The following is a 14029-nucleotide window of genomic DNA, read 5'->3' as shown; positions in this document are numbered from 1 at the left end:
CACCGAAACAATGAGTGGAACGGGGAGTCAGTGGGAATTAAATGGGAAATTCTCCTGCTCTGACATGGGTACTCCTTTTTGCTTTAACAACGGTGGCGTTTATATTTTAATGAGGCTATCCTCCCGCTGTGCCCTCCTCTTTAAACTCTTTAATACCTTATTGGCTTGCAAATATCGAAGATAATGTTTTTAAATTTTAGTTGTGAAATTCCATTCATTCAACCTGGTCATTTGTGCACTAGCACCAGGAAGAACTACCATGAAAACTGCTGAACTGTTTTTAAAAAATGTAGCTAGTTTCCTAATTCAGGAACTTGCCCACCACTACCCAGTCTGGCCTTTATGTGACTTTGGACTTTTACAAAATTGCTGACAACACTGTTTAAGTTGGCAGTAAATGCTGCCTTGCCAGTGTTGCTGACATTCCAAGAACAAGACAAAATCCAAAATTTTTAAAAGAATCTTATCCATTCATAAACATTAGCAGCGTGGTAAATAGTGAGGAGGATAGTGAAAACTGCAGAAGGATATCAATGGACTGGTCAGCTGGGTAGAGCAGTGGAAAATGCAGTCCAACTTAGAAAGTGAGAGTTAAGAGTTAACAAGGTAAGGGGTTACACAATGAATGGTAGGGTCCTCAAAAAATACTTGGTGTGCCTACCTACAGATCTTGAATGTAACAGGGCAAGTAAGGTTACGTGGTTAAGAAGGCATATGGGATCATTGCTGTTATTAGCCACAGCATTGATTACAAGAGCAGGGAAAATCACTTGGAGATTGGTGGGAGTCTGGAACTCATTGCCTTGAAAGGGTGGCTGAATTCGAAACACTTAGAACATTTAAGAAATATTTAAATACTCACTAGTGTTGCCATAGCATCCAGGATTAGGGACCTAGACCTAGAAAATGGGATTAGTTTAGTCAGATCCTTGTTAACTGGCACAGACATGATGGGCTAACTGGCCACTTCCTGTACTGTAAATGTTAGTGAGTCTATCAGTCATAAAAGAAGTTCCTCTACAGTTTGGACATTACTGTTAAAATCAGAGGAAATGTGCATTTTACTTGTTATCCTGAACCTGCTATTTTAATGCTGGTCTATACATTATTGTTGTGCTAAAGGTTACCATAAATAATTAATGGACAATTTCTTGTGTCTCTATATCTAGCTACCCAATGCTTCTCACTGAAACCTAAGTTATATCTCATTGTCTTCGTCTTCCTGGTTTTCACCTCAACACTTAGAGTATTTTAAATTAAGATCCAAAGCAGCCATATATATTGATGTTAATCTGACATCCTTGTGGCTTACTTTACTTTCCTTGAGTCTTCAAGCTTTGATTAATTGCAGCTAAAGCATGTTGTTGTCTCCTCATTAAATTTGCTGGGAAATGTGAATTTTGTTGGGCAAAAGGTTTCAAACAACAATTTGTCATATTATGAATTGAATAATTCTAGGCGTGATCCACAACACTTCCTGCTGCCTCCAATCACTACCTCCAGCAGAAAACACAAAAAATTGATTAATGTATTTCCCTTGCACTTAGTGATTTGGATGATTTGGTTAAGTAGGTCGGTAGACTATAGGATATTCCTTCCTTTAAAATTAGCAGAAGGAAGTCCTTAATGAACTCAAGTCTTTGAGTTTCCAATATGTGTTCCAAGGCGCGTGATGCAAATTTATGAAACAAAGTTGCTGTTTTAAATCAAATAACAAATATCATTAACAACAACAACAAAAACAAAGTTGCTGGAAAAGCTCAGCAGGTCTGGCAGTATCTGTGAAGGAGAAAACAGAGTTAATATTTCGGGTCCGGTGACCCTTCCTCAGAACTGCAGTTCTGAGAAAGGGTCACCAGACCTGAAACGTTAACTCTGTTTTCTCCTTCACGGATACTGCCAGACCTGCTGAGCTTTTCTAGCAACTTTGTTTTTGTTCCCGATTTACAGCATCCACAGTTCTTTTGGTTTTTAACAAATATCGTTAGATGTTCTCTACTTGCCCTGGTCTAATTGCTTTTATTTCGTTGATTATTCTTTGTGTCAGTGAAGGAACTGATATAATGATGGGCGTGGAAGATTGCTTACATCATTCTCCCTCCTGTCAAATGTGGAACTGAATGTTAGTGCAATCACACCTGCCCTTCTGTCATCTCAAATACAAAATTCTGTCTATTACATCTGTTAGTCACACACAGCCAGCATGAGTTACAATCAATTCTGCTCATAAAAATTTTAAAGATACTGAACGTAAAGGGCAAAATACTACAAGTGCGTACTTTCTGCAATTCCTGTAGCTATTTCTTTAATGCCTTTGCCTAATCCGTCCTTTGTAACTTCTGCTAACTCTTCCCATCATCTTTATTGATTTAGTTGTTGGTTGTTCTAAAGATGAAGTTGACCTTTGGATGACTTGCTGTTTGCTAAATTCTTCCATTTTGCTCCAATAAGATCAATACTGAGTTTTATTCCTCTGATTCCCCTTTCTCTGGCCTCAATAACAATTCTAAACTTGAGGGCATCCCTTCAAGGTGTCTCTCACCAAAATTATGCCTCTAGAATGTTCTTACTTCCAGTACCTTTTTGGTTGACTGATAACTGTGTTTACTTTGGCCTGAAGAAATTTGATCGTTTCTGCTGTTCCAGCAATTGCTTTATTGATGCATTTTATGAAACTCTGGAAACTGCTCTTAACTCAAATTGTGAATTGATTTGAGAGTTTTGATCCAGTGTATGAATAGTAAGGTTGCCACAAGTTTATTCATTCATGGAATGTGGTTAGGACAACATTTATTGCCCCCATCCAGGGGGCAGTTAAGAGTCAAGCACATGGCTATGGATTTGGAACCACATGTAAGCCAGACAGGCTAAGGATGGCAAATTTCCTTCACTAAAGGATATCCGTGGTTCAATTGGTTTTTACAGCAATCAACAATGTCAACCATGTAATGGTAGTTGTTTGCTTTCCCTGATTCCACTGATTTATGTGTATTTCCAAAAATCATTTGATAAGATATTGCATCCTTTGTTAGGGTCATCAATAAAGCAAGTGTGTGTGGAATTGGGGTGGAGGGGAAGTAACACAGCGGGTACCATCTGGCTTGAAGACAGAGAGAAAAGGGTCGAAGCTAATTTAGTTTAGCAAATGGCACAATAGTAATGTTCCACAAGGATCAGTGCTCTGCAGCTTTTATATAAATGATTTGTTCAAATGTAACCCATGTTTATTTTACTCATGTAATGACAGATTTCTTCAATCTCATTTCTGTCATTGTGTAAGAGTTTTTTGAAGCACGTTATAAGTTTTTAGAATTGCTATTTGTTGTATGATTTGAGGAATTTCTAAATTTGCTTCTAATACCTAAAGCAGAATTTTTAATTGATTGCAGACAACCAGTGTAACAAAGTCAGAAAGAGTGAACTTCATCTTGGTGACAACATAAACTGGGTTTGGTGAATTGACAGCTCTTGTGATCTGGGTGTGGTGGTATTGACAACTCCCCTGAACTGGGTGTGGTGGTATTAACAACTCCCCTGAACTTGTTTGGTGAATTGACAGCTCCAATAAATTGTGATTAAAGATTCAGAATGGGAATCACTATTTCAAAAGGAGAAAAATAGACTGACTGTTTTCTGTAAAATACAGAATAGGCTGGTGCGATATGACAGAAGCAGGACCGTGATGCCACCTGGTAATGCTGAAACACAAGGTAGCCATCCACACAATCTGTAAAGACCGTTTCTTTCCACAACAGTGTTTTGACACTAATTCTTCCCAAGGACAATCTCACAGTCAGACATTTGCCCAAGGAAATAGGCGCATCCCTATAACTTGAACTCTTTAAGACCTAGCTTCAGATTATTTTCGTTTATAAGCTTTCAGTATCAGGACTGCCATTTCAGCACGTTGAGTCTGTCTATTGGCAGAATATAGATATTAGTCTATGAAACTGACGCAACGAAAGCAGAAGGGAGAAAGGTCATATTGTGGCATTCCCATTTTGGGGTTCTGTACTTTCTTTTCAAATGGCTTTGTCACTGTATTTCTATGTACAGAATCACAGATGTGTTATGGTACAAAAAGAACCGTTTGGTCCATTGTGTCTAAATCAGCTCTTCAAATGAGCATCATTATTTAATTCCAATCTCCTTTGTTCACATATTCTTGAACTTTACTTCTATGCAAATATCCATCCAGTATCCTCTTGAATGTCTCAATTGAACCTGCTTCTATCACACTTCCAGGTTTCCATACCCTAATGTGAATGAAATGAATGAAAATGTTCTTTTCTCTCACAGCACGTTAGCTCCTTTTACAAATCAGTTTACATCTATGCAGAGATAGTAGGAACTGCCAATGCTGGAGAATCTGAGATAACAAGGTGTAGAGCTGGATGAACACAGCAGGCCAAGCAGCATTAGAGGAGCAGGAAAACTGATGTTTCGGGTCTGGACCCTTCTTCAGAAATGGGGGAGGGGAAAGGGATTCTGAAGTAAATAGAGAAGTGGGGGGAGGCAGATGGAAGATGGATAAAGGAGCAGATAGGTGGAGTGGAGACAGGCAGGTCAAGGAGGAGGGGATGAGGCTGGTAGGTAGGAGGTGGGGGTGGGAGGAGTGGATAGGTGGGAGGAAAAGACGGACAGGTCAAGGGGGCGGGGACGAGGTGGGCTGGTTTTGGGATGCGGTCGGGGGTGGGGAGATTTTGAAGCTTGTGAAGTCTACATTGATACCATAGGGCTGCAGGGTTCCCAAGTGAAATATGAGGTGCTGTTCCTGCAACCTTCGGGTGGCATTGTTGTGACACTGGAGGAGGCCCAGGATGGACATGTCATCCAAGGACTGGGGTGGGGGCGCGGTTGGGGGAGTTGAAGTGGTTCGTGACTGGGAGGTGCAGTCGTTTGTCGCGAATCAAGTGTAGGTGTTCCACAAAGCAGTCTCCAAGCCTCCTCTGGTTTCCCCGATTGTAGAGGAGGCCACATTGGAAACAGCGGATACGATATACCACATTAGTGGATGTGCAGGTGAACATCTGTTTAATGTGGAAGGTTTTCTTGGGGCCTGGGAAGCGCTCCTTCTGGAGGGACCGCTCTCTCCGTGACTCCCTTGTCTGCTCCACACTCCCCACTAGCCCCACCACCCCGGCACTTTTCCCTGCAACCACAGGAAGTGCTACACCTGCCCCTACATCTCCCCCCTCACCCCATCCCGGGCCCCAAGAAAACGTCTCTCTATTTATTTCAGAGCCCCCTTCCCCTCCCCCATTTCCGAAGAAGGGTCCAAACTCAAAACATCAGCTTTCCTGCTCCTCTGATGCTGCTTGGCCTACTGTGTTCATCCAGCTCTACACCTTGTTATCTCAGTTTAAATCTATGCCTTCCTTTTCTTCTTCCTTTTTACAAGCAAGATCCGTTTCTTCTTCTTTGTTATATCCAGCCTGCTCGTGACTTTTGAAACCGCTGTCATAACGCTTCTTCACATCCATCTCCCGGGAGTCTCAACTTCTTCAATTTATCCACAAAACTGAAGTTTCTCATTCTCATAAGTCACTTTGGCACTCTTTCCAATGCATTCCTTTCCAATGCATTCACATTCTTCTTGTAATGTGGCATCTGAAGCGCTTTGTGGAATACCTATGCTCAGTTCACGACAAACGACAACACCTCCCAGTTGCAAACCACTTCAACTCCCACTCCCTGAACGACATGTCCATCCTGGGCCTCCTCCAGTGTCACAACAATGCCACCCGGAAACTGGAGGAACAGCACCTCCTATTCCGCCTTGGAACACTACAACCCAATGGTCTCAACGTGGACTTTACGAGGTTCAAAATCTCCCCACCCCCAACCTCATCCCAAGACCAGCCGCCCCCATCCCCGCCTCCTTGACCTGTCTGTATTCTCTCCCACCCTATCCACTCCACTATCTACTTGCCATCACTGCCCCCTTCTGTCTCTATTTATTTAAAACCCCCTTCCCCTCCCCCATTTCGGAAGAAGGGTCCTGACCCGAAACATCAGCTTTCCTGCTCTGCTGCCTGGCCTGCTGTGTTTCTCCAGCGCCACACCTTATAATCTCAGACTCCAGCATTGGCAGTTCTTACTACCCCTCCTGCAATTTCCTTACTTATCTCATTCAATATCCTTTGGTATATATAATCTGGTCCTGGTGTGTTATCAACTTTTAAGTACCAACAGTCATAGAGATCTACAGCACAAAAAAAAATCTACCACGTCTGTGCCAGTCAAAAATGACCTAACTATGCAACTGAGTCTATCCAAGACTTCTTTTCAATTTTGAACCTTTCTAGTGATAGAGCTTCTTCGTCTCTCCCCATGACCTGGTAAAGACTGATCGAAGGTGCCCATTTAACACCTCATCCACCTTTCGGTCTGTAATTAGTCCAACTGTCCCTTTTAACCACTTTTTAAAGCCATTTTTTGCCGAAAGAAGACTTTGGGACATCCCTTTATATTGGCTGCCAGTCTTTTCTCATAATTTCTCTTTGCTTCTCTTATTTGCTTTTTCACCCCCAATCTGAACTTTTGGTTTTCAATTGTATTATCTACGTGACACCTATCATAAGGACATTAAGATCCTCTCGTTCCTTTTATTTGAAATCCACACCAGAGTCCGTTTCACACTTGATGCATATGTCAATCAAAACGAAGATACCTGGATTGATCTTGTGGGATTAAGGGCGCACATTCCTCAGAGAGACCTTAGTCAAAGGGCAGTCATGATACTGTTTTGTGAGGGCTCAAAAACAAATTAAATTTGTTGATTTACTTTGACGAGGGAAAAATGAGCATTGGAAATTATTTCTAACCAACATTTAATCGAAGGAAAGATCCATTTAGAAATGTTCAAAGTAAATCAATTCATCAAACAACCTTTATTTACAACGTCACAAATAACTTGCAATCCAATTCATGCGAAATTTTTAGGGGTTTATAAACAAAGATTTGTGCGTCAATGGCGTTATCAAATTGTAACATGCTGTTTTGGTTTTAACAAAAGTCAATTCAGCTTCAATCATACAGAAGCAGAATAATAGCTAGACGTTAATCTTGTCTAAAAGAAAATTAATAATTTACACACCTTACTATTGAAAGATTAAACTGAAGCCAGGCTTTTGAAATGTATTTCATTCAAGCAGTGATAATGTAGGACATGACACAATAGAAGAGATGCAGCCACTCCTGGAGGGATGTCAGGAAAAGAACTTAGCTTTCACCTTTCAGACTGCGTAGGTTTTGAGTGGTTCTTTTGACCTATTGCAGAATGTACTGTAACAAAGGTTTCCTTATGGCATAACACAGGTAAAACTATAAATTATACGTGGGGAGGACATGGGTGGTAGGAAAGCAGTGTCTTGAATGAATTAAAAAGAATAGTGATGTGAATATGACGAGGCATTAAAAGATGGCAGGAGAGTTTAAGTAATGGAAGTATTAAGAGCAGTAATGAGTGAAAACAGAGTTAAGAGAGAAAGGTATCTCCTTTCATATACCCTTATTATGGTATCGATAGTACCTGTATAACATGCTGATGCTTTCAAAATTGAGCTAGTTTTGATTGTTATTTTTCTTCAAGATTTTGCCCAAGCTTATTTAGATATCAACCTCACTTGCATGTGAAATCTGCCATGCAGCAGCACAGTCGACATTTTTACAGAATATATTTTTTTAATCAAGGTTGTTCTTACTTTGAAAGGTATTCCTTGATATATTTGTGTGACAGCATGACATAATTTGGTGAATATAGCTGAAATGAGTATGTTGGATACAATGCATTGTTAATTAGTGTCTAATCCACTGCCTGTGAGTAACCCAAATTCAAAAGACCAAAGGTGGCTCTAAAGACAGAACGATTTGAGAGTTACATTGATGATTAGTAGTCAATTTTACTTAAAATATTCAATAGCTCTTAGAATGTGTTGGCACCTGGCACCAAAAATCAAAACTTAATGACAAAATCCTCTTTGAAGGCCACAAATTGGACCTTGTGAGAGATTCTGGTTGCAAGGGCTATGACAATCCAAGCAAGGGTCAACATTTTGCATTTTAGTAAGAATTTTAGGAAAGAAAGTACATTGTTGATTGATGCAATATTTATCCACTATTTCCAATTCATTGGCCTTAATTCTCGTTCTCTCCACAGGGCATTTCTAGTATTTCCTGTTTTTGTTTGATTTCTACCAATTGCAGTATTTTTTTCTTGATTTAAGATTTATGTCATCCTGTATTGAGGAGGTATTTGAATGGATTTGTTTATAATTTCAATATTTTGGTTTCTTCCTCTGTCTCAATTATTTAACCCACAGGTACTAGCCACGGGACTGAGTGGCCTGTACTCCTCATTGCCCACTAAACTGGAAGTGAAATCTGATGAATGGCACTACCTGCAGCGGGAGGACTGGATACAGATTCCTGCACTTGTACAATTCTTGAACTCCCTGGAATTCTGCAATGCAGTAATACAGGTAAAGACATCATAAAAACATTTCCAAATAGTTCAGGGAACTGATCTTTTACTGTTAGGGCTGGATAAAACCCTGCAATGTTTGTATGGATCTTAAATGAAATGAGTCTTGGGCTTCAGATGAGCTTGCAAGATAAAATATTGAGAATTCAACACTGTCTAAGAAACATGGATTGTGGTCCAATCTTGTCCCAATGTTAACCACTTAATGAGTGTGAAAAAGAAATTGCACAAAATTTATTTAGTTATATCGCTTCCCTTTACGCACATGCAGAACTTTGTTAATATTAAAGAAATTAATTCTGAACCTATAATGAATTCTTGCAAATGGTCCATACTACTTGATGCATTTTAGCAGTTGTACTACTTCAGACATCTCACATTAGTGCAGTGTCTGACTAAAGTGAGTGATTCCACAGGAGATTTTACTGATACTGTTGTTTATGAAGTATATGTGTGCACACTCTTTATTTGCGTCACACTTTAGCCCACTGTACTTGGTTTCACATTTAGGACATCAAATTGACTCCCATTCTGATCTCTTCCACCTGATTTGTTAACTGTGTAAATTTATTAATTGATTTATTCATACACCAATTTCTTAGCAAGAAAAGTTTGCAAATTATTCAAGATAAACTAACAGATTACTGCAAGGTACATTATGAAACAAAGTAAATGTTTCATTTCAAAGCTATTTTGAATTGAGAGTCAACTCTTAGACTTGCGCATAGATGAAGCAAAAGCATTTTGCATTTCAGATGAAGCATTTCAGAATCTGTCCTTGTGGCGCTGAGAATTTAAACAGTTCCTTGTCTAAGTCATTAAAAATATTGCAAATGCATAGCTAAAATCTTTTCTCTTACAATCTCCATGTTTTAAAATGGATGAATGCAATCGTGCAAGTGTATTTCTTGTTTTACTCCACCTTCCCTTGCACTCTTGTTGATCTTTTGTAATGCTTGGGACATGGCTCTATAGTTTATTTTCTCAGCTTAAAGAGAATTTGTTACATTTGGGTGATTTCAACCTTTTTGTTTAATTCTGTTTCTGATTTAGGTGGCGCATCCTATGATACGTAATCAACTTGTGAACTACATCTACAATGGATTCCTTGTGCCTGTCTTGGCTCCTGCACTACATAAAGTTAGTAGGTTGTTTGTTGCAAGTCCGTAGATAAACTTTCCAATGATATATTGTGCTGTATTAACGTTTTGTATACATAGTGCTTTATCCTTAGCCTGAGGTAGTAAATATGCACAAATATTTGGGGGAAATGATGACTATGTACATTGGTATTTTAGCTCACCCACCAATCTAAGAATATAGAAATATGTAGCGCGTAACCTCGGGCGTACAGCGGAATGAGGACTGCCAGCATTCGGAGAATTGCATTGCAGTAAGTGTTAGCTGCTTCCAGAGTAAGCTATTAATCATAAACAGAAAAAAAATATTTCCTGCTGTCTCAGTAACGTGTAGAATTATACTGACCTGGAAGTATCTAGATTTTTATCTTTGGTCAATGTTGAGTTTGCTGATCTATCTTGTGACAACAATAACATATTGAGCCTTTATTGTGGAAAAAAAAAATCTAAAGGTGAAGAGCTACACTTGGAGATGTGAGCATAAATGGAGAAGATAGAGGGAGACCAGGAATTAGAGTCTCTGGAGAGAACTGGAATTAGGCTCGGAGTATGTGGAAGTGAACAGGCCTAGCGGTCAGAGGATTGGAATTGAAAGGAGTCAGGGAGGGAATGAAGTGGGAGAGGACATGGCCATCAACATTTCTGTCAGAGTTGAAAACTGTAGTAACCTGGTGAGTAGGAATAACACTGAAAAAAGACAATAAGTAAAAGAGTGCAGGAGACTGGGGCAGATACTAAATGATCATTTTGAGCTGACTGAGGAAGTGGTAGATGCGGGTACAATTACAATATTTAAAAGACATTTGGACAGGTACATGAATAGGTAAGATTTTGAGGGATATTGACCAAACGTAGGCAAATGGGACTAGTTCAGTTCGGGATACCTGGTTGGTATGGATGAGTTGGGCTGAAGAGTGTTTCTGTGCTGTATTACTCTGACGAAATCTAGGTCAAAGATTCCCATTCGAAGACCAAAGGAGGAAGCTATGAATTGGGAATTGTTACAGTATGGCATCCTTCCCGTGGTCTTATGCTAGAAGTCAAATTTTATCAAAAGGAAAGGGGAATATTCAGAATGGAGGGATGTAAAATATCTTTGGGGTTAGAATGGGATTACAGGAGGGAGTGCCAACACCAGGAGCCAATAGCCGCCTCTGGTACTGTAATTTCTACAATTCTGCAAAAATATTTGTTTATCATATCTGTTGCTCAGGAATTGCTCTGTGTTGGTGCTGAGTTTAGGATGAAGTAACCTCAAGTCCATTGATGTTGCTGAATTTAGTTTAGGTGGAGAGAATTCACACGCCCTGCGCATCTCACGTTAGCTCCCATTCCTCGCATCTCGCATCCTTTGGGTGCCTGGAAATAGTCAGAGTGGGTTTGGACTCTCTTTTTGTGCAAAACTTGTTGACTGTTGCACTCTATTCCTCTACTTACAAAGTCTGTTAAGCCTGGTGAGAACGTGGCTTTGGGCAAACATTTATTCCCTGTTATATGTGCTAGGACTTGATGTTGAGAGGATGGGTGTTGAGCTGACAGGTTCCCAGAATGTACTCTGGCTCTCAAAACAAATGGCTGCATGGACTTAGGTTCTTATGAACTCAAAACCACCACCTTTGCCCCTGAACAGAGCGCCACTGCACATACGTTTGAAAACATACTGAGGCCATGTAAGAGTGGGCTGATGCTGCCAAGCCTGAGTGCTGGTGATTAGCACTTTGTATACCCCTCTTACATGGGCTGTGGGGTTAGTCTATACCACTCAGTTTTGATGTGCGTAATTTAAACATACATCAGTTCTGATAGACTAACTCAGTTCAGAATTGTTACTTTCACTGGGTACTGGAGCTCTAAGAGATGGGAGAGAGAGTTTTTTAAAAAAAAAAACCATAACTTGTGCAGGGTAATGGCACTGAAGCTGTGAATATTGGTTGGTTGTACAACTACTAGTTATAGGTCGGCTGTACCACAGAGTCATACAGAACTGAAGAGGCCTTTTGGCCCATCTAAAGGCACTAACCTATCTCCACTTATCCTACTTATTAATACCAGTCACATACATAATTGTAAGCTTTGTGTCACAGTTAAAATGTATCCATTGCTGCAGTTTTCCTATGCATCAAAAAGCAAGAAACAGCCCAGGTTGTCTCAGTGCCTTAAAGGTGTCTCAGTTCATGTTCAAGGTTGATGGGAAACTATGACACGCAAATTACTTGTGCAAGGAAATACTTTGAAAGGTTTCTCTTCATCTACTTTCAGGCTTGTTTTAGTTGTTTTTCGCTACTGTCACTTTCTTTGCCTGACCTCCTCCCAGTGCAGTGCAAGTATCTTTGTTGTGCAAGGTTGCCATTCTATAATGTACAGGCAGTGCTGGCCCACATTATTTAGTAGCATCTGCTTGTAAGACATATTCTTGCATTTCTTGGATATTCAGAGTGTTAAGCAATGAACGTTCTTGATTATCTATATATCTTGGGTTCCCCACTTTGTAACACGTTATTATTTTTACTGTTATTTGTTTTCTACTGTCATGGAAAGTCAATATTTTGAAGCCATTGATCTGAGTGGATTGCCAACAATTCGAAGGCATTGTACTCCCCCTCTCAGTAACATTGCTGTGACATTTCTATTCCTTTCAGTTGACTGTGGAAGAAGTGATGACGACAACAGCATACCTGGACTTGTTCCTCCGCAGTATCTCAGAGCCTGCGCTGTTGCAGACCTTCCTGAGCTTCATTCTGCTGCATGAGCATGAAAATGTGCCAATTCTAGATACGCTTGTTAGCAGAATTAACACCCCCTTTCGGGTAAGGTTACTTTCTGCTTTGACCTAACCTGTGCCATTGATTTATAATTTGATAATTCTATAATTCTATTCAACAAAATTATTTAAGAATGCGCATACAATAATGCAGTGAACAGATTGCCTAAGGTACCTTAATCTAAATTAATGAAGGTAACTCCAAAATCCTCTGGCAGTAAGGTCACAAGCTCTTTTGCTGATCTGCTAGATTTTGTAAGTGTTGGTTAGGAATGGGGACTGTACCATTGGCTCAGTTAGATCAGGGAAGAGAAGAAAAGTCAGCCAGGATTCTTGCCCCTGGCTGTGCAGTCATTAATGCCAGAACGTGTGTATCAGTCATACATAGGGCAGAATGGGGAGGAGATTTCCCATGGTTGTTAATACAGTCACAGAATTATTATGGTGTGGAGAAGACCCAGCTCAATGAATGAGCACTATAAACTTCGTGATGTTCTCCCATCCTCTCCCCATAACCCTGCACAGTGTTTCTGTTTAAATAATCATCTGATACTCTCTTGAATGCCTTGATTAAACTGCCTCCGCCATATTTCCGGGTAACACGTTTCAACCCTGAATCACTTGCTGTGCCAAAATGTTCTTGATCCTTTACGAACAAGAACAGTCATTTTCTGACTACTCAGTTCATGTTTCTCATCATTTTGAAAATTTCAATCAAGTCTCCTCTTAGTCTTCTCCTCACCAAGGAGAACAGTCCCGAATTCTCCAGTTGTGAAGTTTCTCATCCCCGGAATCATTCTTGTAAACCTCTTCAGCACTCTCCCCAATGTGTACATCCTTTCTAAAGTGTGGCACCTAGATCTTTACATAATATCTCAACTGAAGCCAAATTAGTGTCTAATGTAGGTTCAGCATGACCTTGCTGCACTCGCCCTCTATGATACCAAATAAATCCTCGATACTATGTTCTTTATTAACTGCTCACTCCCTCTGTCTGACTGCCTTTATTAACTCATGCACATATACCCGCAGATCTCTCTGCCCCTGCATATCTGTTATACGGTGCCCGTTATTTTATGCTGTATCTCTACAATCTTTCTATTTCACGCAGTTTCGCATCGAATTTCATTTGTTCCACCAAGTTATTAATGTCACGCACTGTCCGTCTGCACAGTTCAGTGTTTCCAAGTTTTGTGTCATCGGCAAATTTTGACATTAGCCCAGGTAAAGCAAGGGCCCTAATATCAATTGCTGGGGAACGCCACCACAAACCTTTCTTAAACCCAGAAGTATGTCAGATAATCATTGCTTTTTGTTTTCTATCACCCATTCAATTTGGTATCCATATTGTCACTGTCCTTTTCTTCTAACAGTATCTAACTTCTCTCAGAAGTCTACTGGGTGGCACTGTACAGAATGCCATGTCGATAGCGTTATCCTCATCAAGCCTCTTTGTTACCTCTTCCAAGATCTCCAAGTTAGTTAAAATTGAATCAGAGATAGCAGGAACTGCAGATACTGGAGAATCCGAGACAACAAGGTGCAGAGCCGGATGAACACAGCAGGCCAAGCAGCACCACAGGAGCAGAAAGGCTGACGTTTCGGGCCTAGACCCTTCATCAGGGTCTAGGCCCGAAACGTCAG

General features: G+C 40.3%; 1 protein-coding gene across 5 annotated transcripts in view; it reads left to right on the top strand.

Annotated features, from left to right (window-relative positions):
• The window catches only part of fhip1aa (FHF complex subunit HOOK interacting protein 1Aa), a 182866-nt gene that overhangs the window by 110518 nt on the left and 58319 nt on the right, over nt 1–14029 (top strand). For 4 of the 5 annotated variants that reach the window (XM_048600866.1, XM_048600879.1, XM_048600873.1 and 1 more), the window contains exons 5-7: nt 8325–8483; nt 9539–9625; nt 12264–12431. In XM_048600866.1, coding sequence (XP_048456823.1) covers nt 8325–8483; nt 9539–9625; nt 12264–12431 — 414 coding nt within the window. The remainder of the gene's footprint in view (nt 1–8324; nt 8484–9538; nt 9626–12263; nt 12432–14029) is intronic. The other variant, XM_048600882.1, reaches the window with a different exon arrangement.

This window comes from Rhincodon typus, chromosome 1, assembly GCF_021869965.1.
Source record: "Rhincodon typus isolate 14 chromosome 1, sRhiTyp1.1, whole genome shotgun sequence".
NCBI classification, from domain to species: Eukaryota; Metazoa; Chordata; class Chondrichthyes; order Orectolobiformes; family Rhincodontidae; genus Rhincodon; species Rhincodon typus.
Note: the sequence above shows the minus strand (reverse complement) of the source record. Positions and strands in the feature narration are given on the sequence as shown.